This window comes from Vicia villosa, linkage group LG1, assembly GCF_029867415.1.
Source record: "Vicia villosa cultivar HV-30 ecotype Madison, WI linkage group LG1, Vvil1.0, whole genome shotgun sequence".
In the NCBI taxonomy this organism is placed as follows: Eukaryota; Viridiplantae; Streptophyta; class Magnoliopsida; order Fabales; family Fabaceae; genus Vicia; species Vicia villosa.
The window spans coordinates 62832679-62855720 of record NC_081180.1 but is presented as its reverse complement, the minus strand read 5'-3'; the positions used below and the strand labels follow the sequence as shown (position 1 = coordinate 62855720).

Here is a 23042-nt window from a genome sequence, read left to right as displayed (position 1 = left end):
TCTGATGAATCATGTATAGGACTTATAGCATAGTATCTGCACACTAAATGAAACCATTAGTAATAAAATTGTTACTCACAAAATATATGCTTGTTATCATCAGAATCAGATTCTGAACATAGATTCTCAATCTTGTTCTAACAGTAATTACTAGAAATAAATAAATATTAATGGCAAAAGGATATAGTAAAGCTGAACAAATGGGCTACGAGGAGACTTATGCTCCTGTAGTTCGTCTAGAAGCTATTATACTCCTTTTGGGATTAGCTTGTTGCCTGAATTTTAAGCTTTATCAAATGGATGTTAAATCTACTTTTTTGAGCGGTCATATATATTAAGATGTGCATGTCTCACAAACCCCAGGTTTTGAGGATCACGGTAATCCTAACTATGTTTTTAAATTAAAAATAGCCATCTATGATCTCAAACAAGCTCCTAGAGCTTGGTATGAGCGATTGAGTGAATTTTTAATCAAACAAAGATTAAAACATGATAAAGTTGACACCAATTTTTTTATTAGATGCAAAGCAAATAATATTTTTTGAATTCAAATATATGTAGATGATATTATATTTGATTTTACTAATGAATTTATTTGTTGAAAGTTTGCAAGTTTGATGTAGGGAGAAATTGAGATGTCGCTTATGGGAGAGCAGACATATTTCTTAGAATTTCACATCAAATAAGCCGAACAAGACACTTTCATAACTCGAACATAATACTACTTAGATATTCTCAAGAAGTTCCATATGAAAGATTCTAAAAGTATCTCAACACCCATGACTTCAAATGTGCTGATTAAGAAGGACAAGAAAGGAGTGGGCTTTGACATTACCATGTACAAAGGCATAACTGGATCCCTACTTTATTTAATGACGAGTAAGCCATATATCATGTTTAGTGTGTGCATGTGTTCTAGATATCATGCATCACATAAGGAATCCCATTTTAAGATTGTAAAATGTATTTTAAGGTATTTTAACGAAACCTCCCAACACAGTCTTTCGTATCCTAAAGTTAGCGCTTGTAGCTTAGTAGGTTTTTCTGTTTCCGATTTCGAGGAGTGTAAGTCGGATTGCAAAAACACTAGTGGTACCTGTCACTTATTCAAAAGCGTGAATGCAATATCCTCTCTTAGATATTTTGAACAATGTCAAAACTAGGTAATGTATAATATTTATACATTATACCTTATCTTTTTGTGGCTAGGTTGCCTTTTCATCTTATGATACTTATAGAACAAGTCAAAAGCTTTTGGTCAAGTCAAAACTATGAATTTTCATGAAAAACTATGTTTGGAGTCGACACATCCATGTTAGGAGTCGACTCCCACTTATGAAAAATGAAAATCAAGCTTTATGTCTGTAGTGAGTCGACAAATTAGAAGTCTGAAGTCAACACACAACACAAATGGGTTGACTCTCTCGAGTTGTGAGTTGACTCCCTCTGTAGCATTTTTCATTCAAATGTCTTTGCCCTCTTAGAGTCGAATCGTAGGCAGCATGAGTCGACTCCCCAACTTATAGGAGTCGACTCCCAAAGAAGTAATTTTTTTCAAACTTTTTTGTCCACTTGGAATCGACTCCCAGGAAGCATGGGTCGACTCCCCAGCTTCTATGAGTGGACTCCAAACACAAATGAGTCAACTCATTCTGTTTTTAAATGTCCAATTTTATAATTTTACAAGTCTAATTTTTTCTGTTATTGCTTTCTAACGCCACACACATATACACATTCATGCATCATTTCTAATTGATTGAAATCAAAAATATACAAAGAGATTTTCATCATCTTCATCCTCTCTCGTTGCATACATGAAACAACTACACATAATCATTTTTCTTGTGTGATCAAGAGATAGTATGATAAGGTATAATTAGGTTTATTGTGATCAATGGGGTCGGAAATTCTTTGGGGGTTTCAAGATAAATTCAATTAAGGTTTTCCTCTAAGATCAATGATTGATTTGGGGGGTTTTTCACAAGATTTTTTAATTTGAATTAAGCCGAATGAAAGCTTTGTAGAAAGATGTTTCTGTCAGAGTAGTAACAGTAAATAGAGGATCATTTTGGTAATCTTGGGTCATAATAGTTCGCAATTTGGATTCAATTGAGTGAAAACTTCGAAGAAAAGGGTTTTGTTGAGGAGTAACAATAACCGAAGGATCAAATTGGAAGTATTGGATTACTTGATCGAGCTTAAAATCAAGGGAAAAGAATATAAGATATGATAAACATTAAACATAAGGTTTGGAGGGTTTGATTGCTACTTTTTCTCTTGTAAACATCATTTGCAAAGGTTAACTTTTTTTTATCTCAATTCCAATAGGAATTGGGGTCAGACGTACCCTTAACGAGCTTGATTGGGGAACTGCCTAAACAAATCCTTCTCCCTCTCTCTCCCCATATCTCTCTCCCTCCCTCTCTTTTACTTTCATTGCAAACTGTGAAACTATTGTTTGTGTAATCAATATATTGAGATAATCTATTTGTTTAATAATTTTGCAAGCTGTTTTTGTTGAGTTGATTGTAATCTATAGGATTGCAATTAGTTTTCCACTTCAACAAAATCAAATAGAAATATGAATAGAATTGATTGCACATCAAGTGTTTGACAGATTGATTAAGTCAAGTTCTTATTTGATATTTCAGTGGAAATTGATTATCAGTGTGTGGGTTTAATCAAATGTTAATGTTGAAAATATATTGATTAAATTTCTCATCAATTGAATACATTCTATTAGGTTTTATGCATATCATATCTTTTCGATAACGGTTTGGGATAGACGATTGTCGTCCGGGATTGTGTCTGCTTGCCATAGTTAAATAATTTTTAAAACACAATTTTAAATAAGAAAATTTCATTTGCGATTGATTCACCCCCACCTCTAGACCGTAGCCTATCGTCTAACAATAAGTTTTTTAGTTTATTAGCACAGTAAAAAGCAGCATAATGTTGCTTTTTCCATCCATTTATGTGTTTAATCTCAAGCAAATACAAAATCTTTTTTTCATTATTTTCCAAACACAACTTTACAATATTTTGCATTGTGATTTTGTAAAATCAACACCCTCTCATTTTTTAAATTAAAAAAAACCCTTGCAACGAAAAATTGTTTCATATTCAACCCCTGGTTTGATTTTAGATCTTAATAATAAGAGATTTGTAATTGATTTAGGGAGACGTCATCTTGAAAATTCTCGTTCTTGGAGAGATTTGTTTAAGATTTTCAGGTAGCTTGCAAGATTGAGGATGTTATCATTGGTACGTGCTGACAAATTCCAGTGAAAAGAATGAGGTTCTTCTCTCCAGATAACCTTAGTAGTGACTGTGTGGAAGGTTACAGACAAGGTGGAGTTTTTCTCAAATCTTCAGATAGTTCATCGCTCAAGAAGTCATTAGGATCAAGGGGGTGATTGCTACACACGAATACTCTGAGCAGATTGGTGAAGCTGGAAGATTCTAGAAGTGTGAATCGAATAAAGATTACGCAGAAGAGTTTGGCATTATGTTGTATACAAGTCAAGATCCAAATAGGAAATTTATTTTTCTTAGGACTACTATGAATTAGTGATTGTATGAACTCTTGCAATATTTGTCAAAATAAAAAAAGGGAACAAAGCAAGTTCCAATGGGAAACCATTGAAGAGTGTAGCAGGCAAAACGAGGACGAACGTCGAACCACTATATATCCCAATGTACTTTCTATCTCAGTCTTGCATTTACATTTTCATTGGATATTGCATGGTTACATTTTCGATTCTTAACATAGTTTATCGTTTATTCAATTGGTAGAAATTTATTATGTAAGGTTAGGTTTTGTTAGAATTGGTGCCTAATTGAACTTTAGTGGTGATTAAATTATGTGGAACTAGAATTGTTAGAATCCAATCATAATTAAAATATCGTATAGAACACATCTTCTATAATATAAAATCATTCAATTATTCATTATTGAACAATCTGTGAGCTTTTTAAATTGTGTATTTGTCGACGTGATCAATATCCAATAAAATACAATTCTCTTAGTTTCATTTTAAACCTTTTGCGTGTAATTTTTGATATTCTATTTTTGGAAAATCATTTGAAGTTTTTTTGGGGTCTAATCACCCCCTCTAGATTATTTTCCTACTCCATATTCTCGCCCAACAGTCGACACCTCGATAAGCGCCTCGATAAAAGGGAAACACGAGGATGATGTTAGGTTGGGAGGCGAATTGAAAATTTATGTCCCGACCTTCATGGAAGTCACCTTTAGACCTCACTGTAACCCTAGATCTAGAGTTTAGATTCTTCCTTTTGCTATACTGTGGAGTTTTTGAGGAAATTGGAGATCTTGATGGAGAGGAATTAAAGCGGAAATAATGATTAATCAAATAGACAAGATAAATCTCCATGTTTACTTTTGAGCATTTTTTATCCTAAGATCTGAGGGAGATATGAACGATGAAATTGAAAAGTGAACGTGTATACATAAAAATTATTGAAATTGAAGGTTGAATGTGTTTCCAATTTGGTAACCTAAGGAGGTAACAAATTGGTAAGTCAGAAACTGGGTCTAAAATTGAGGAAATTGTAGGAATTGGAAGTCATTTCACATAGACGACATTATTGTTGTGTTTGGAAACCAGAAATGGATGCAGTTGATAGACTAGTGATCTTGAATGTTGGCTCTAATCTTAATTACGGCGGCGATGTAACACCCGAGTCCGAAAAAGGCGAGGGGTGGCTGCACCGCATGGAACACCTGAGACCGAAGAGGGAAATGGTGGTCGCCACATCGGAATGAGAGGGATCCTTAGGCCGTGCAGGTTTGCGACTGCATGGTTGAAGGAAAGCTTATAAGAATTGATGGGTACTACCTATACCAACAAGATGCATATTCTTTTCGGTAGTCCGTTCCATAAGAACTCCATAGTTAAGCGTGCTTGACTTAGAGCAATTATGGGATGAGTGACCTTTTGGGAAGTTTCCCGAAAAGCGTGCGAGTGAGGTCAAAGCATGTTGAAAAGACCAGTGTTGGTTTGTGGGGTCAGTCGATCATCCTGAAAGCAGTCTGAGGCGTTACATGACGGGTTTTGCCTGCGGGCTTTTTGTTAAAACTTTTTATTTTTTATTTAGAATTAAAACAACTTTAACTGTAAAAACAACATATTTCTCTTAAGATTATGTTGATTGAATTGTATTCTAAATTATTATACATACAAATTGAATTATAATTGTAACGTTCTTTCTATAACTTTCTAATACATATGTTGATTGAAAAAACTTGAAATAAAAGAACAATTGTATGACATGCGTAATTATTATGTTCTTAATTAATACATCAGCTCACATGTTTTCCTTAGAAATAGATGTTGATTTTAAGAAAATGAAGGATTTAATTAGTGTAAACGTGTGACAAATTTAGGATTTAACTATTAAGAAATCAAGTTAATATAACAGTCTATATGATGTAAACAGCGAGAAAGCCAGGTGCTGATATTTTATGCATTATTATTTTATTTATTGTGATGTATTATGCAATATAATTGTTATTACTATTTGTCTTGTGTAAATTCTTAATTGAGTTCTTTTAATAGTTAGTTTTTAAATTAGATTAAGATGATATGTATTATTTATTTATTTTGATACCTTTTCGTGCTTGAGTTTATTTTATTTTTTTTGTTGCGATTGATCTTTAAGACATGTTGAAGTTCTATTGTGCGTTGTTAAAAAAATCTTTTATCGACCTCTTTGGTAATAATAAAAAAAATTGTAAACTATGTAGTAAATAAAATTATAAAATGAAAAAAAATAAAAATAGACGGGTCGACCCATCAACTTGTAAGTAAACGGGGCAGACTTGACTTTTGAGCTCGGACATTTAAGTTAGCCCGTTCAGCCCTGCCTCATTTTTGGACGGGCTTAAACGGGGCGAGTCTAAATAGGGCGGACCGCCCGCTTTGCCACCCCTAATAACACATAAAAATAAAATGTTACACTAATGACTCTTCATTTTCTAATACATTAATATGTAAACTTTTATAATTATATAATATATAAAATATGAAAGTTAAATAATATGGTTGGAGTCGGGGAATCCACAGGGCGGAGTGTACTTTCCTAATCCCCGCCCCAAAGTGTCACCAGGAGAACTTTTCCCTCTATCCTTGTCGATGCTCCAAACAGATAATTCTCACATGGATTTCCATTAACAGATGCAAATTGACATCCTAATGAAAATTACTATTTAAAAACAAACGAGGAACTAATTTCGTAAGTATGTCATAAAAAGAGAAAAAAAATATAATTTAGAATATAATTTAATTCAAATTATTTTATTTTATTTAAATTAAATGGATTTTTGGTCTAAAATATATTTTATTTATTTGATTATTTTTTATTGTAATTATAATTTTTCTTATTATATAAATTTTTTCTCTAGAACCTTTATATATATATATATATATATATATATATATATATATATATATATATATATATATATATATTCAAATTATTAATTTATTTATTTTAATTATATTTTATTTCTTATTCAAAGAAAAAGCAGTTAAAGTAGAAATTAAATCATTATATATATATATATATATATATATATATATATATATATATATATATATATATATATATATATATATATTCAAATTATTAATTTATTTATTTTAATTATATTTTATTTCTTATTCAAAGAAAAAGCAGTTAAAGTAGAAATTAAATCATTCCAATTCATTGTTTTCAATTTCTTTTAAAATTTAGTTGAAATTCATTGTTTTCTTCTCAAAAAGCAAAATAGATTTTTTTTATCAATGACAATAATAATATATTATTAGAGAACACATCATAGTCATTTATGGATTATTTTTAAAGATAATTATAAAAAAATGAAATATTTATAATTTTGTAATAATATTGCTTGCTTAGTACTGAATTTAAGATAGAAAGGCATCTTTTAGCATATATTCGAATTATTTTTATTATTTAAATACTTATAATATATTACTATATACATATAATAGCACATAGTAAAGTGACGTTGATTATATATCACGTGGAAAGGACAATGTGGCAAAAACATAAATATCTAAAAAATTAGGGTTCAAAACACGAAGACAGAAAAGTTAGTTTGGTCTACTCGTTGAGCTCGTTCATTGTAAACTTCATTTTCCTATTTTCTCTCTTTTTCTCCCTCTTACCCCGCTTCTACAAATTAGAGAGTAGGGCTTCTCCCATTCGCCGCGCTCGTAACCACCGCTGCGCTCTATTTTACGCCCCCGGAGGTTACTCTCTTAACCTACTCCCCCCTTTCAATTCAAACCCTAATTCACATCACACTAACCCTAATTGTAAAAAAAGAACAATCAGAGATCGATCGAACCTCGATCGGTCAAATTTGAAGCATTGATTTCGGTCATCATTGTTGGAGATAGGGTTAGCCTTTTTTGATTCGATCATCCACAAATCAGATCACGAGGAGAAGTAATAATAAGGGTTAGGGTTTTCATGCTTTGGCGATTCACACTTGCGGTGCGACTGCGATGGCAAATTCCGGCACCAAGTATGTGTCTGTGAATCTCAACAAGTCGTATGGACAAAACTCCGCCGCTATTGGATCCACCCGAACGGCGGCACGGCCCGCTGGTACGGGTGGGGGCATGGCGCTCCTTTCGAGGCCTCGAAGCTCGCAGAAGGTGGGGGCGAAGCTTTCTGTTCCACCCCCCTTGAACCTTCCTTCATTGCGGAAGGAACATGAACGGTTTGATTCTCTTGGATCGGGAGGAGGTCAAGCCGGGGGAGCTGGTTCAGGAAACGGTTCGAGACCTTCTTCTTCAGGGATGGGTTGGACGAAGCCCGCTGCTGTGGTTTTGCAAGAGAAAGAGCAGATTTTTCAGGAGGATGTGCCGCGGTCTGTTGCCAAGGCGGTTGGACCAGTTGCTCCTCCGTCTGTTTCCTCAGCGGTGTTGAGAGGAGAGGATTTTCCTTCTTTACGTGCTACGTTGGTGCCTCCTGCACCTGGGCCTAGCCAGAATCAGAAGATCCAAGAGAATTTGAATCAAAAGCCTAAGAATTATGCTAATGAGAATGTATCTGTTGAGCAGAAGAGTAAGGAGGTGGACGCAGATGCTAATGGTAGTGCTAATGCTTTTTCGCATGTTAATGTGAACGCCCGATACAATGTTCATGGCACTGGGAATTTTCCAGTTGAGAATGGTCGCGAGAATAGAGGTTTTATTGGCTCCCGAGGGCCGAATCAAAACAGAGGTGGGATGAGTCAGGATGAGTTTTTTCCAGGTCCTTTGCCTCTGGTAAGGTTGAACCCTAGATTTGATTGGGCTGATGATGAGCGTGATACTGGTCATGGTTTCACTGAGCGGAGTAGAGAGGGAAGGGATCATGGTTTCTCAAAAAGTGATGCTTTTTGGGATTTTGATATGCCTCGGATTGGCATTGTGCCACAAAAGTATGGTACTGGTTTTGATAAGAGGGGACAGCTGCGGGGCAATGAAGCTGGTAAGGTTTCTTCTAGTGAAGTTCCTAAGATGGACCCTTATGATAGAATGCCAGGAAGGGAAGGGAATTCCTCTAGTTCCTCATCATGGAGGAGTTCAACTATTTCGAAAGATGGGTTTGGTGTGAAAGATGCTGCTGGGAATGATAAGAATGGTGTTGGTGGGAATGCAAGGCCTTCCAGTGGAAATAAAGATGCAGGGAAGGATAATAAGTATAATTCGTCCCCTTTTAGAGAGGTTGTTCATGATGATTCTGGAAGGAGGGATGCAGGGTATGGTCAAGGTGTGAAACAACCTTGGAATAATATGGCACAATCTTATGGTGAACGAAATGGGATGCGTGATCATCGGCATGTTGGTGCTGATCAATATAATAGGAATAGAGTTGATTCTTCTCAGAGCTCGGTGTCGAAGTCTTCATTTTCTTTGGGTGGTAAAGGGCTTTCTGTTAATGATCCTTTGCTTAATTTTGGCAGAGAAAAACGTAATTTACCAAAGAATGAAAAGACTTACGGGGAAGATTTTGGAGCTTCTGCTTTTGATGGGAAGGATATTTTTTCAACAGGTCTTGTCGGGGTGGTGAAGAAGAAGAAGGATGTACTCAAACAAACTGATTTCCATGATCCTGCTAGAGAATCTTTTGAGGCTGAGCTTGAAAGGGTTCAGAGACTGCAAGAACAAGAGCGGCAGAGAATCATTGAAGAGCAAGAAAGGGCAGTGGAGTTTGCTCGCAGAGAAGAGGAGGAAAGAATAAGACTTGCTAGAGAACAGGAAGATAGGCAAAGAAGGTTGGAGGAAGAAGCAAGAGAGGCAGCATGGAGGGCAGAACAAGATAGGATTGAAGCTTTGCAGAAGGCTGAAGAGCAGAGACTAGCAAGGGAAGAAGAGAAACAAAGATTGCAGTTAGAAGAGGAGAGGAGGAAACAAGCTGCTAAACAAAAGCTTTTAGAACTGGAGCAAAAGATTGCTAGGCGGCAGGCTGAAGCAGCCAAAGGTTACCATAATGCTCCAGTTATTGTGGACGAGAAAATGCCTGGAAATGTGAATGAAAGAGATGCATCCAGGGCTACGGATGTAGGTGATTGGGAGGATAGTGAAAGAATGGTGGACAGGATATTAACTTCGGCATCTTCTGATTCATCAAGTGTGAATAGACCACTGGAGATGGGTTCTAGGTCTCATTTTCCTAGAGATTTGTCTTCCACCTTCGTTGATAGAGGCAAACCAGTTAATTCATGGAGAAGAGATGGATATGAGAGCTGGAGTAGCCCGGCATTCTATTCACAGGATCAAGAAAATAGTCACAACAGTCCTCGTAGAGACTCATCTATCGGTGGAAAGCCATTTATGAGGAAAGAATATAATGGTGGTACTGGATTAATGTCTTCAAGGACATACTATAAAGGAGGGATTTCAGAGACTCATTTAGATGAATATGCTCATGTTAAAGCCCCAAGGTGGAATCAACCTGCAGATGTAGATCATGTTGGCAGAAATACAGATGTGCATTCTGATTTTAATGAAAATTTTGTTGAAAGATTTGATGGTTGGGCACAGAATCGTCCCCGTGGCAATGCATTTCCTCCATTCCCTGACCGTCCTTACCAGAACTCTGAATCAGATGGACCTTATGCCTTGGGGAGGTCCCGGTATTCTGTTAGGCAGCCGCGTGTTCTCCCCCCTCCGCTTGCTTCAGTTCACAGAACTTACAGGAGTGGAAATGAACACAACGCTCCTTCTGCATTCCTAGAAAGTGAGATACCGTATAATCAGACAACGAGGAGTGACTCTACAATGCCAACTGGTTATGACAATGGGAATCATGGGCAACCTGAAATAGTCAAACCCCTCCAAGAGGTTGCTGAGAATGAGGACCATAAAGTGGAGGCCACACCTAGGTGTGATTCTCAATCTTCACTCTCTGTTTCAAGCCCCCCCAGTTCACCAACACATCTTTCTCACGATGATCTAGATGACTCTGGAGACTCTTCTGCAATAGTGGCTTCTGAAGAAAACAAAAACGGCCCTGTATCAGTTCCAGATAATGAATCCATTGCAACACCTGCGGCAGATGGTAAAGAGAACGTAGTTACTTCATGTGCTGTCTCTAGTGGCGATGATGATGAATGGGCTACTGAGAATAACGAGCAGCTCCAGGAACAAGAAGAATATGATGAAGATGGAGATTACCGGGAAGAAGAGGAAGTGCATGAAGGAGATGATAATGCTGGCCTCCACCAGAATTTTGAAAATATGCATTTGCAAGAAAAAGAATTGCCACACTTGATGGATAACCTTGTATTAGGGTTTGATGAGGGTGTTCAGGTTGGGATGCCAAATGAGGAGTTTGAAAGGATACAGCAGGCTTCTGACATCAGTCTCGAAGCACCTTTTGACAATTCACACAATGATGGCAAAGTCCTTCAACATGTTGACGATACCTCTCAGGTAAATCTCAATAGTTCTTCTACTTTATTCCAGGAATCAGAAAAGCAACCTCCAAATGTTGCATCTGATAGTTTGGGTAATGTGGAAGCTTCTATTGGCTTCTCTGCCAATCATAGTACACCATCTTCAGTTATTATTGGCCCACACTACACATCTTCGGGTCAAATTGTTACGTCTGCTGCTCCAGGTCAAGCTGAGTTACCCATTAAGCTTCAATTTGGTCTTTTTTCTGGTCCATCATTGATACCCTCTCCAGTACCAGCCATACAAATAGGTTCTATACAGATGCCACTTCATCTGCATCCGCAGGTTGGTGCTCCCCTCACTCATCACATGCACCCATCACAACCTCCTTTATTTCAATTTGGCCAGCTTAGGTATTCATCTCCTGTATCACAAGGGATGATGCCTCTAGGTCCTCAATCAATGTCGTTTGTTCAGCCTAATATCCCATCTGGTTTCCCTTTTAATCATAACTCTGGAAGCCAAATGCCAGTTCAAAGTGGTCCAGTATCTTCTGAGCCGTTTATTAAAAATGATATCAGGCATCAGTCTGTTCTTGGCCAACCAGGTAATTCAAGAAGTTTATCTCATGGTTCACTGCCAAGTGAAAATGCAGAAAATTTGGCTGGAATAAAGCAGGGACAAATTAATGCTCCTCCCCGTGATGTTAATAATAGCTCAAGGACTGCTTCTAGTTTCCAATTGGACAAGCGTGGGAGCCAAAATGTAGTTGGAAAGAGCAGCAGCACTTCATCCAATGCTAAACACTCAGAGGTTCAGCCTCATAAAGATGCACTTCTTCATTCAGTTTCAGAAGAGAAAGATTTAATGGAGTCAAAAGCACGGTTTCCTGTATCTGGTGGTAGAGGACAGAGATATGTCTATACAGTAAAAACTTCAAGCTCAAAATCATCAGCTCCAGGTCCAGGCACAGGTCCAGCTCCCAGGGTTAATCGAGCAGACTCCAGAGGATTTATGAGGAGGCCTAATAGGAATACACAACGCACCGAGTTCCGAGTTCGGGAAAGTGCGGATAAGAGGCAGCCTACAAATTCTTTTCCAACTGATCATTTTGGGTTGGACCATCAGTCAAATGCCACTGGAAGGGGAATTGGCATGTCTGGAAGAACTGGATCTAGGAAGTCTTTCACCAATAAAATGGGAAAACAGCCAATAGAATCAATGGGAGAAAGTTCACATGGCATGGATTCTGGAAGCAGAGCTGAGAGGGTTGAAGGAAAAGAATCAACTAAGGCTCAGAGCATTTCACATTCTGGGCAGAGTAATCTCAAAAGAAACTTGTGTTCTGAGGAAGATGTTGATGCTCCATTACAAAGTGGAATTATACGTGTGTTTGAGCAACCTGGAATTGAAGCTCCCAGTGATGAAGATGACTTCATAGAGGTCAGGTCAAAGAGGCAAATGATAAATGATAGGCGGGAGCAAAGAGAGAAAGAAATCAAGGCTAAATCTCGTGTTGCAAAGGTATATAACCATCTCAGTTCCTATCTATCTGCATAATCTTATTTTATAGTTCATCTTTTATATTTGTGTTTTTGTTTCATACTAGCTGCCACGGAAAACCCGTTCCGCCACACAAAGTACCGTGACCATGGCCAATTCAAGCAAAGGATCCATTTCTACCGGAGAAGTGTCTGCTGCTGCTGATGGGCACCGGATGACAAAGAGTGATTCCTCATCTGGATATAATTCAAACTTACTGTCCCAGGCACTACCTCCTATAGGCACGCCTACTACGAAAATTGATGCCCAGCCTGATCTAAGATCTCAAACTAACAGGTAGTTGCAGTCTTGTAAATGCTCATATGGCTGTAACTGTACAAGAAACATCAATCTTATTTTTCATTTTACAGATCACTTCATACAAGCCTCCCATCAGTTTCTGGTCGTGAAAGCAAGAACAAGGTCCATGAAAATGTTCAGACATCTTTGGGCTCTTGGGGCAATGTGCAAATTAGCCAGCAGGTTTGAACTCACACTTCCCTTTTTAAGATTACAATGGCAATGAAAATGCCATAATTTCTAATTATCTCTTGTGCTTTTTTACTTCAATGCTTACATTAAATCCCTCATATATAATAATTTGGCTTTCAGACATGGTCCGCCATCAATTTCAACTACATTTTACGTTGTTGGACAAAACACTGCATACTATTAAATTTACACTGCATACTATTAAATTTTTGAGTTTAATGGTTATGCATCGACATTGTATAATAGTTTTACATTCTTGTCCAATAGGAATACATCACTCAGCTATGTCATACCACTAACTTAAAAATTACAGTTTGATTTGGTGGAATGCATGATTGTGATTGGTTGACGTGCATATCCTATTTTCTCTTAATTTTTTATCCGTCTTAACAACTAGGCCTTATATAATGATGTCTTGTACAGTCGAACCTTATCCTGCTGTGTACCAAACAAACTCTAACCAATCTCCTAGAAATTTCTCTCGTACTTCATGTTCTTTGACACATGCTATGCGTCCCTGTTACTGTGCAAAGCAAGTGTAAAATCTAGCCTGGCCTATCAACTTTGTTTAAATAAAGGGTGTCACTCTTTGGTGATTATCTATGGGTTTTTTCTTATACTTATTCCAGTTTTTTTTTTTTTAATTTTTAAATTCAATGAAGGATGAAATCCCAATGATTTTGAGATTGAAACATTGCAAAACTGGTAGAAAAATCACAATGGTTAAATCCATTTATGAAAGTAATTGCATTTTTATCAAGGGATTGAATCAATGCCTCATTCTGCTTATATGAATGAATAAAATGCTATGGATGAGAAGCTTGAATTATTATGTCATATTTTGTTGTGTGTTCAATTTTAGTTGAGAATATAAGAATTGCATGACAGGTCATGGCGCTGACACAGACACAACTCGACGAGGCTATGAATCCTCAGCAGTTTGATTCACAGGCTTCTAGTGCCAATATGGCAGCTTCTGTTACTGAAACCAGCTTGCCAGCACCACCCGTTTTGACAAAAGAGAAAGCATTCTCATCTGCTGCCAGTCCAATAAATTCCTTGCTTGCTGGAGAGAAAATTCAATTTGGTGAGAAAATTAGTTTATTGGAATTTGTTTAGTCATTTATTTTGTCATAATAACATTGAAAGAGTACTTTCTTGCAGTTTGAAGTAATATTTCTGGATGTTAAGTTTTCCTACTTATGGATGGTATTTCTTTTTGTTTTCAGGTGCAGTGACATCTCCAACTGTTCTTCCTCCTAGCAGTCGTGGTGTGTCTCATGGTATTGGCCCCCCTCGATCATCTAGATCAGACTTGCAAATATCCCACAACCTTGCTGGATCGGACAGTAATTGCAGTCTTTTCTTTGAGAAAGGTAAGCATGGTAATGAATCTCACGGCCATTTAGAAGATTGTGATGCGGAAGCTGAAGCCGAAGCAGCTGCTTCTGCTGTTGCTGTTGCTGCCATTGGTAGTGATGAAACTGTTGGAAATAGGTTGGGTACTAGTTCTGTCTCAGTTTCAGATGCTAAAAGTTTTGTAGCTGAAGATATTGATAGGGTAGTAGCAGGTGATTCTTTTTCCCTCATTATAAGACTTAAGTTTAGTTTTTTTTTTTGTTTCTTCTGGCATATATCTAATAATATTAATTACTCTAGCAGGAGTAGGTCGTGAGCAACAATCTGCTAGCCAATCTAGATCTGAGGAACCTCTTAGTGTATCTCTTCCTGCTGATTTATCTGTTGAGACACCACCAATTTCCTTGTGGCCTGCTTTACCAAATTCTCAGAATTCATCAGGCCAGATGATCTCACATTTTCCTGCTGTCCCTCCTCATTTTCCTTCTGGCCCACCTTCTCATTTTCCTTTCTATGAAATGAATCCTATGATGGGTGGTCCTGTGTTTGCTTTTGGACCACATGATGAGTCTGCATCTACAACACAGTCGCAACCTCAAAAAACTACCGCACCAACATCAAGGCCAATTGGGAGCTGGCAACAGGGTCATTCTGGCGTGGAATCCTTTTATGGTCCTCCAACAGGATTTACTGGACCTTTTATTGCTCCGCCTGGAGGCATTCCAGGAGTCCAAGGGCCTCCACACATGGTTGTTTATAACCATTTTGCACCTGTTGGACAATTTGGTCAAGTTGGCTTGAGTTTCATGGGCACGACTTATATCCCCTCTGGAAAGCAGCCTGACTGGAAACACATCCCTACAACTTCTGCAGCAGGGACTAGTGAAGGGGATATGAACAATATGAATATGACATCTCAGAGGAATCCTGCTAGCATGCCTTCTCAAATTCAACATCTTGCTCCTGGTTCACCACTTTTGCCAATGGCATCTCCAGTGGCTATGTATGATGTTTCTCCTTTTCAGGTAAAGATTTACCTGTCTTGGCCTCTTGGGGATGATTGTCGTACATATTGGAGTGCCAGGGGTAGTGTAGTTGTTCTTGCTTGGAATTTGTCAATGAGTTATTTCTAATTTCTTCTATTCCAGAAGATACTAAAAGTCATTCATTTCTTCTGCTTTATTTTTATTTACCTGTTCACGTTGTATTTTATTTGCGTACTAGTCGCTAACAAATGTGTGAACTTTATGCCAGCATTCTACTGAGATGTCAGTGCAAGCTCGATGGCCACATGTTCCTAATGCACCACTTTCATCTATTCCACCATCAATGCCGTTGCATCAACAAGAAAGTGTTCAAACTTCTCAGATGAGCCATGGCCCTTCGGTTGACCAGTCACTAAATGTCAAAAGATTTACTGGTTCTCGGACTTCAACATCTTCTGACAGTGATAGGAATTTTTCTAGAGCAGCTGATGTAAATGTCAACCAATTACCTGAAGAACTTGGATTAGTGGAAACTTCAAATTCCACTTCTTCTAAGACTTTGTCCAAGGGTATTATTAATAAGACCCCATCTGAGAAAACCAGTACAAATGCTGCTGCCAAAGTTGATGTTCAGAATGGAAATAGCAGCAAAAGTAATAACCAGAATGCAAGTTCTGGGTACAGGACTCAGCCCTCGCAACAAATCAATGTTTCTTCCCAGCAGCAGCATTATGATCATTCCTCGGGACACAGTAATTATCAGAGAGGAGGTGGTGGTGTTTCTCAGAGAAATAGTTCTGGCGGTGAATGGTCCCATCGTAGATACCATGGAAGAAACCAATCTTTGGGTGGGGATAAGAACTTTTCCTCGGCAAAGGTCAAACAAATTTATGTGGCAAAGCAGACTATTAGTGGGTCATCTACAGTGTCATAAGTCGTGCACAGCCAATAACTGCTGGATTTTAAGGGAAAAAAATGGAAATCTTTGTTGTTAATTATTGGTCCGGCGGAAATAAAATTTTGATTAGCTTTTGGTTAGGGCAGGTTGAGTGTTAGATTGAGATTTTTGCTGGCTACAACTGATTATATACCGGTCTTCTTGATAAAGGCCGTGGAAGGGTTTGATAGCACTGTCATTGTTGTCACTATGTCATTTTGCAATAGCAATCAAGCTTGGACAATCTTCCTTTGGTTTTGTTTTGACAGGAAAAAAACATAGTTATTTATTGGGTTTTGGGTATGGGAATCATTAATTAGTGATGTCTTTATATATTTTTAACATTATTATAAGTATCAGTTTTGGCAATTGCTAGTTTTCTTTTCTAGTTTTGTACTCAGATCATGTTGGTTTTTTGATGAATTTCGCCAGCCAAAATTCTTTTGAAACCTGAATTTCTTGGACCCTTGTTGCACAACCTCTCTGCCACGAACCTTCTCTCTTTTGTTTTGACACAATTCTTGGTTAATTAGTTCTTTTTACCTCAAGGGTATTGCTTACAGAGGAGAAATAATTAGTCCGAAACAGTACATCTTGAAGATGGGTAAATATATAATCTTGTAGAAGGGAAATAACAGTTTGGTTCCTTCCATTATAACATCAAAACAAACTATTGAAATTTTTACACCTCTCTGTTTGATTTGTTTTAAAATATTCAATATAAATGTTCAATTAAATTTGTAAAATTTAGAAAACAAAACATGTACTAAGTAACTTTTGAAGAGATGAATGAAGAGTGAAGTGTCACACTTAACTTTTTGAAGTAGCAGCAAAATTCACGCATACAAAGTAACACGTGTGGCTTATTATCTATTCAAAATGAACTTCATAGCAACAAAGTTGCTGTTTATTTTTCTCATCTTACATGCTCTAGTCAACTTGGCTTGTTGACCCGAATGTTAAGATAGTAGTTTTTGTTTGATTCATCTCTGCAATCTCACCAGCATGTTCCTTCACTTTCGCACTTTGCATCTTTTCATCAGTAACACTACAATCTGAGGATTCAAAATTGAGTTTAGCTCTAGCACCACGAAACTTTATAGCAGCTTGATCATAAGCTCTTGCAGCATTCTCCGCTGTAGGAAAAGTACCAAGCCAAACACGAGTGGCCCTTTTTGGATCTCGTATCTCAGCCACCCATTTTCCCCATGCTCTCTGCCTCACTCCCCTGTACTTTTTTCTCTTCTCTCCTTTCTCTTTCTCAACGAAGAGCTTGCAACCGAGACAGCCGTTGATTTTACATGCACTACACGTGTAAGGATCATACTGATTCTGGAGGGACCCACTTGCAGACGATGACGTGGCTGATTCTGATTCCCGTTTCATTTGTTGGTTAGGAACAGCAACGTTATTTGACGAGGAGAGAACATGAACGAGAGTGGATACTATGATAGAGTTTTCTTGTTCCTTATCTGGTAATAATGCTGCTCCAACATTATTATCACCTGAAATGGGAAAATCAGCCATTGTATACTCTTCTCACTCACTTCACATTGGAGTGAGAGTGAGTGAGAAAAATGCGAATATTGTTCGATAGTTTAAGGTCTTATGTTGTTTCATTTTTTGTTTTCTTTAATGTGGTATGGTATGGGTCTTGTAACGTGGAGGGTTGGTGTTTTGTGAAGGATTGTTTGTGATACTCTGTGATGAATGGGATGGTTAGCACGTGGAGGGAGTTTATAACCCCAAACGTTTGGAATGGAGGGAGCATTGTAAGCTACGTGGGGCTGTGGGGAGAGTTTGCTGCTTTGCATGGAAACATGGGACACGTGGCTTAATGGGAGCTTTACACTTGGCTGGCTTGCTCCTATTGAACCAACCAAACATTACTCCCTGTTTCATCAAAAAGAAAAAAGACAGACTTTTACGACCCAAGCTCTCTTAAAATTGCAAACAAAATTTCTAACTTGACCAATAGCACCACCACCCACAGTAGAAAAATAGCCATCATCAAATGCAAAAATCACACTGCACTCCTAACATAGCACATATTGCAAAATTCCCTCCACATTTATGCAATGCAACTCAACACACCAGTCTAAGAACTAGAAAGTACATCATTATTTTATATTTCAATGACACTAAGACTAGTCCTTGAGTTGAATCACCAAGACTAGTCCTTGAGTTGAATCACCAAATTGCTGTGTTGTTATCTATGCTATTTGATTTCATGTTCAGCCAAGCCAATTTCAAGAGTATACTTTTATTAAGGAATAATTATCCTAAAAATTAATTAAAGAATATTTTTGTATTGGTATATTCGTAAGGAGCCTCTCAGAGCTTATAGGGGAGGTAGCCTCACCATGCCCAAAACCTTCTGGTCGTCCGTCCTCTGGATTGATCGTCCATTTGCTAGATGCGCCACACTTTTATTGAACACGTCGACTCCTTCTGGGAATTATCGGCCGAGATGGAAAAGTGGAGAAATGACATGTCTCAATTTCGCAACGATACAAAAGGAGTTGTTTGACCACACTATTCGAAATAGCAGTGGATTAACCGTCCACTCTCTTATCCTCTCAGCGGTGGTTGCTATTTTTAAGGGACCTAGGATCCAGGCCCAAGACTGCTATAAATAACTCAACATTGAAGTTCAACGGGACAATCTAACTCTCATAGAGAAAACCACATATACAGAGCTTCTCACCCGCTACGTGAGCTAGCTCTCAACTCCACAATACACCTTAAAATCTCTGACAATCCTTAATCACTAAGGGTTATCACATATTGTACTTTTTAGCAAGTACAATTGGCGCCCACTGTGGAACCCTGGAAAAACTGACCTCCACCACAACAACACCCTATCAGATTTCTGTCATCACATTCAATCTCTTTGACCATCATGGTGAACAAAAAGACAACAATTCCATCCAACAAAGAAACTGAAGGCGAAGAAAGCGCCATAGTAGAGATGTGCGCTGCTATGGACTCTTTAAAATGTAAGCTCCTATCTAGAACCTTCAGAGATACATTCGTGAGGTGGTATACGGGCCTTTAAACATAATAACTTTGAAGTGAAGTGGAAAATTCACCGAAAGCTTCACGTTTTTGAACATTCTCTAGGAGAAAATATGGAGATAAGTCTTCCACATGCATAACATCTCTCAACCGCCAGCTCCAAAGGCATACATCATAAGACCTAAGTCTAATAGTTGGTGTAAGTTCTATAAAGTCAAGGGACACCACACTAAGGACTACTATCAGCTCAAGAAAGAGACAAAGCGTTTGATTCAAAAGGGGACGCTTAAAGAATTATGTCAAGGGCCATTCCTCTTGAAGGCTAGGAGGATCAATCTCTTAGGGGAAAAATGCTTCAGGGAGTCATGGATCAAATAAAGAAAAGGATTTACCATCACAGAGAATTTACCAGTAGTGGGGATACTAGCTCCACACTTAAAAGGAACGTCGCTAAATCCTAGCCATTAAGAGTTCGCCCACTGACTCTATTTTAGGAGAGCTAAAAGCCCCAGAAGTTGAGATTGCCTTTTTCGAGAAAGATGCAGCTGACATCCATCCACATAATGATGATCCCTTGGTCACCACAGTGAGATGTGATGATTGAAAGATTAAAAGAGTCTTGATTGATTAAGGGAGCTCTGTTGACATTCTTTACTAGGATACATTTAAAAGACTGAACATGGAATTAGATGACCTTCAACCCTTCTAGTGATCTTTACGGGCGAGTAAGTACTATTGATGTGCTCAAATGCTGGAGCATCAGGCTAGACATCTGACCCTTTTTTAGTGAGATTTTATTTTAGTGGTTCCTTACATATCCTAATATTAACTGCTATATGTTTGTGTTATGCATGACTAAATATGTGAATGATTGCATGCTAATAATTGTTAGTCGTAGGATTGTATGCTACTAACTATGTGCTGACTAGATACATGCATGACTAAGTATGTGAATGATTGCATGATGGATTGTCTGTTTGGTTTGGAGCAACTGAGTGGATTGATTGGGTACATGCATAACTAAGTCTGTGAATGATTGCATGATGGATTGTCTGTTTGGTTTGGAGAAACTAAATAGATTGACTAAGTATATGAATGACTAAGTCTGTGAATGATTGCATGTTGGATTGTCTGTTTGGTTTGGAGCTACTGAATGGATTTTGTGTAAGCATATGAATGTGGATGCTACTGATTTCTACTCCTGCTGCTATGCTTAACTCTGATGATTACAAGAAGGCTGCTGTTGTTGATTGGATGCTCTGATAGACCAATGCTCATACTAGTTGTCACTTGTTTTGTTCTAAATAAGTGTTATATCTTGAAGAATTGTTTTGCCACAATTTTTCAAATGGGGAGATTGAAGTTCCTTTTGGATTAACTCTTTGAATGGGCTTCATTTTGCAAAACAACAACATGAAGAAGTGTTTAAATTGTTCAAGATTAATCTAACTTGCTTAAGCTGTATGGAAGTGCAGAAGGAACACATGCTCGACACGATGTCCCAACATGTTGGTAAGATATCTAATCACTGCACAACAGGTAATTGCTATTGCGTTTTGGAAGATTCTCTGTTCAATGATTAGATCAAATTTTATTGTTATTGATTTAACAATATGATTAAGTGATTTTTTTTACAACTGGATGAAGATTAATATTTCAGATTTAAATGAAGATTTAAATTTGAATTTGAATTGAAAGAAATCATATTTTGTTGGAGAGATTTATAGAGCAAATAATATCAAACAGATTCTGCATTATTTTTGGACGAAATCAAATCAAATATCCACGAAGAAAAGTCCATAATCATTATGCTATATAAGAAACTCAAACCTACATTGAAATTCAAGCATTCACATTTAAGATTTTAGAGTGCTAGGTTTACAAGAGTCCTTGTTATTTTATATACACCACACTATGTTTCAGTAACTTGGCATAGTTGTAGGTTTGTCTAGTTGAGTTGTAAGATTCAATATCGCTGATAGTTTTGATTGAAGTTGATCACCAAAGTTTAGTGATTGTAATCCAACATTAGGGGGTGGTTGAGAGAAGGTGAGAGGGTGTCTCATATTTAGGGGGAGTCCAAAATAGAAATTCATTCAATAGTGTTAGAAAAATGCATTGAAAAAAAAAACAGGGTTTGTTTTTGCTTGTAAGACTAATTGTACTAAGCTACTAATAGTGAATTTCCTTTCTTGGGTTGGAAGCTAACCCTCAAGACGTAGGTTGTAACACCCCAATTTAAAAGTTTGCTGTTTATAATATTTATTTATTAATATTATATAATTATTGTATTTATTTGAGTATTGGTTAGGGTGTAAGACCATGAGTTAGAAAATATATTAGAATAGTTAAATAATAGTTTATGTTGTTAGTAATTAGAATAATAAGAAAAATAGAACATTAGAATGAGTAGAGATGTTGAGGGTATTGAGGTAATTACATGAGAATAAATGAGGGCATATGAGGAAAAACATAATTGAGGGATATTTCTTAATAATAAAAAGGTAAAATAAGGGAACAAGGGGTCATATTTGCATTGCACGTGAAAAGTCGAGAGAAAGGAGAAGAGTGTTAGGGCAAAAAGAGGCTTAAGGAGAACAATCGATCCATAGAGTTTCGGAAGCAAAATTGCTAGGAATAACAAGGTAAGGTTGGATAATGGTTCTCAACTATGATTGATATGAGGGAATGGTATATGTAAGGTTTTAGTTCTTTTGATTGATGAAGGATGTTTATAATTGTGGGATAGAAGTTCTATTTTTGAGTCAATTCCATGTTTATGCCAGTATTAAAGTTTTGAAGGTTTTAGGTATAATGCAAAATCATGGAAATTGTTGAATAAATGTGTATGGATTGATGAATTGTATGAATATTGATGCATATATGTTATGTTAATGGTATGTGAATTATATGTAATGTTGGATTTTTGATATAAGATGTTAGGGTGTGTTAGAGCATGTTTGGAAGGGCTTTAGACAACAAAAAAATCAAGTATTTTCATCATAGGTTTTGTGGTAATCGATTACCACATATGGGTAAACGATTACCAACTTAAAAATGATATGTTTTGAGATTTTCAGGGTTGGCAATCGATTACTGCAGACCTACAGTGAATTTTTTTAGTCAAATACTATTTTAATCATAAATTTTGACCCGTAAGTCCAAGTCGAGTGCCGTTCGAAGCACTAGAAAGATAACACACTGAACTATAACATGATATATATAGGTGAATTTTTTGATTATTATTTATATGTATAATATGTTTGTGAAGTTGCTTGTTTATATGTTCTGTTAATGAGTTATTGCACTATTGTAGTAATGTTGTGTTATGATGACTTGTTATGATGATGAAGATTGATGTTGTTATTATGGTGCTAATGTTGTTGTTGCATGTTGTAAATCATGCATCCATGTTGTCGAAAATTCGGTTCTAATTATGTTTCAGCCTCGATCCTATGGTGATGCACCTAGTGCGAGTAGCTAATTCCTATGGTGGAGAATTAGTGACGTGTTACCTATGGTGGGGTAGCGATTTAGGTGTGTCTTGTTCAAGAGTGAACCAGATCCTAAGGTGGGGATCATGTATCCGATGGCGATGGAACATGGAGCAAAATAAACAAGAGTGTTCATGTTACGGTAACACATACATTGAGTCAGTATTGTTGCATAACATTCTATGTGGTATTGCATAATTTTGTTGATGCTATGTGATTTGGTGATACTTGTATTTGTTATGTGATTTATATGTGAGCTTTGTGATGAAAGTTGTGCATGAATTATTGTGAT

The 23042-nt window shown here is 37.1% G+C and overlaps 2 protein-coding genes across 3 annotated transcripts; one reads left to right on the top strand and one right to left on the bottom strand.

Moving 5' to 3' along the window:
- Nucleotides 1–7124: 7124 nt before the first annotated feature.
- On the top strand, nucleotides 7125–16607 carry LOC131639540 (uncharacterized). 2 transcript variants are annotated; one of them, XM_058910038.1, is made up of 7 exons: nucleotides 7125–12446; nucleotides 12532–12761; nucleotides 12836–12947; nucleotides 13845–14043; nucleotides 14186–14527; nucleotides 14619–15340; nucleotides 15570–16607. In XM_058910038.1, the coding sequence occupies exons 1-7, from the start codon at nucleotides 7539–7541 to the stop codon at nucleotides 16233–16235; spliced, it is 7179 nt and encodes a 2392-aa protein (XP_058766021.1). In that variant the 5' UTR covers nucleotides 7125–7538; the 3' UTR covers nucleotides 16236–16607. The 2 variants fall into 2 exon arrangements, with proteins under 2 accessions (XP_058766021.1, XP_058766015.1); XM_058910032.1 differs by having other exon boundaries at nucleotides 14616–15340.
- A 377-nt stretch (nucleotides 16608–16984) lies between these two features.
- Nucleotides 16985–17909, bottom strand: LOC131639554 (ethylene-responsive transcription factor ERF109-like). Its single transcript, XM_058910045.1, has one exon. It carries the CDS (start codon nucleotides 17763–17765, stop codon nucleotides 17169–17171), a length of 597 nt encoding a protein of 198 aa, XP_058766028.1. The 5' UTR covers nucleotides 17766–17909; the 3' UTR covers nucleotides 16985–17168.
- Nucleotides 17910–23042: the final 5133 nt, after the last annotated feature.